This window comes from Chinchilla lanigera, unplaced genomic scaffold, assembly GCF_000276665.1.
Source record: "Chinchilla lanigera isolate Chin_1 unplaced genomic scaffold, ChiLan1.0 scaffold00013, whole genome shotgun sequence".
Lineage (NCBI taxonomy): Eukaryota > Metazoa > Chordata > Mammalia > Rodentia > Chinchillidae > Chinchilla > Chinchilla lanigera.
The window spans coordinates 16729987-16731354 of NW_004955414.1; the positions used below are offsets into that span (position 1 = coordinate 16729987).

The 1368-nt window shown below is 48.5% G+C and overlaps 1 protein-coding gene across 1 annotated transcript; it reads left to right on the plus strand.

Moving 5' to 3' along the window:
• The first annotated feature begins 204 nt into the window (after nucleotides 1-204).
• LOC102029613 (olfactory receptor 2AT4-like) lies at nucleotides 205-1149 on the plus strand. The gene has a single exon (XM_005379898.2). The coding sequence runs from the start codon at nucleotides 205-207 to the stop codon at nucleotides 1147-1149; it is 945 nt and encodes a 314-aa protein (XP_005379955.1).
• Nucleotides 1150-1368: the final 219 nt, after the last annotated feature.

The window sequence follows — 1368 nt, forward strand, 5'->3', positions numbered from 1 at the left end:
ATTGGAGGGTAAGATGATGAATTTGGGGGTTGGACAGATCCTGTTATCCGTCCTTTAGAATTGCTTGTAGATTAACGTGGTTACATTAGTTCTGCAGTGATCACTATGCAATTATCATTCCAAACTCTGGTTGTTCTGTTTCAGATGAGCCTGCTTTCCAGATGTTCTACCACCCTTCTCCTGAGCATTTAGTTTTAACCTACCATGGAGACCACAGCATGGAATGGATCAGAGAAATCCCCAACCACCTTCTACCTCACAGGCATCCCCTCTCCGCCAACACACCTTTTCCTTCCTATCTTCTTCCTCTTTCTCCTTCTTTATCTGCTTATTCTTGTGGGTAACACCCTGATCCTGGTGGCCGTGGTAGCAGAGCCCAGCCTCCACAAGCCCGTGTTCTTTTTCCTAATTAACCTCTCAGCACTGGACATCCTTTTCACCACAACCACTGTCCCCAAGATGCTGTCCCTCTTCCTGTTTGGGGACCGCCTCCTTAGTTTCCCTGCGTGTTTCCTGCAGATGTACCTTTTCCATAGCTTCTCCTGCTCTGAAGCCTTCATCCTGGTGGTGATGGCCTATGACCGCTATGTAGCCATCTACCGCCCACTGCACCACCCGGTCCACATGACCCCACAGACCAATGCTGTGCTGGCAGCCAGTGCCTGGCTCACTGCCCTCCTCCTGCCCATCCCAGCAGTGGTACAGACCTCCAAGATGGCATATAACAACATTGCCTACATCTACCACTGCTTCTGTGACCACCTGGCTCTGGTCCAGGCTTCCTGCTCTGACACCACCCCCCAGACCCTCATGGGCTTCTGCATTGCCATGGTGGTGTCCTTCCTCCCCCTCCTCCTGGTACTTCTCTCCTATGCCCACGCTCTGGCCTCAGTGTTTTGCATCAAATCCCAAGAAGGACATTCAAAGGCCTTCTCTACCTGCAGCTCCCACCTCCTGGTGGTGGGCACCTACTACTCATCCATTGCCGTAGCCTATGTGGCCTACAGGGCTGACCTACCCCTCGACTTCCACATCATGGGCACTGTGGTGTATGCTATTCTCACCCCAGTGCTTAACCCTCTTATCTACACTCTGAGGAACAAGGATGTCAAAGCAGCCATCATCAAAATGACATATCCCAGAAGGTAAAGAATTATAGGAATCCCTGACTCAAAGAGGCAATTTGATCTCTCATAAACACTGACAGCACTAGAGGGAAAGATGGAAAATTCAGAAACCAGTTAGAACAATAATTCTGAAAGTATAATACTAGATAATCTTCCATGGTAATCAAATAATAGAATGTTCCTTGATCCCTAAGCAAAATGTTTTTAAGGTGTACATCCTAAATTTCACAAGAATGTGAGG

Bases quoted from the DNA above. Each gene is read 5' to 3' on its own strand.
- LOC102029613 (XM_005379898.2), top strand. From the start codon at position 205: ATGGAGACCACAGCATGGAATGGATCAGAGAAATCCCCAACCACCTTC.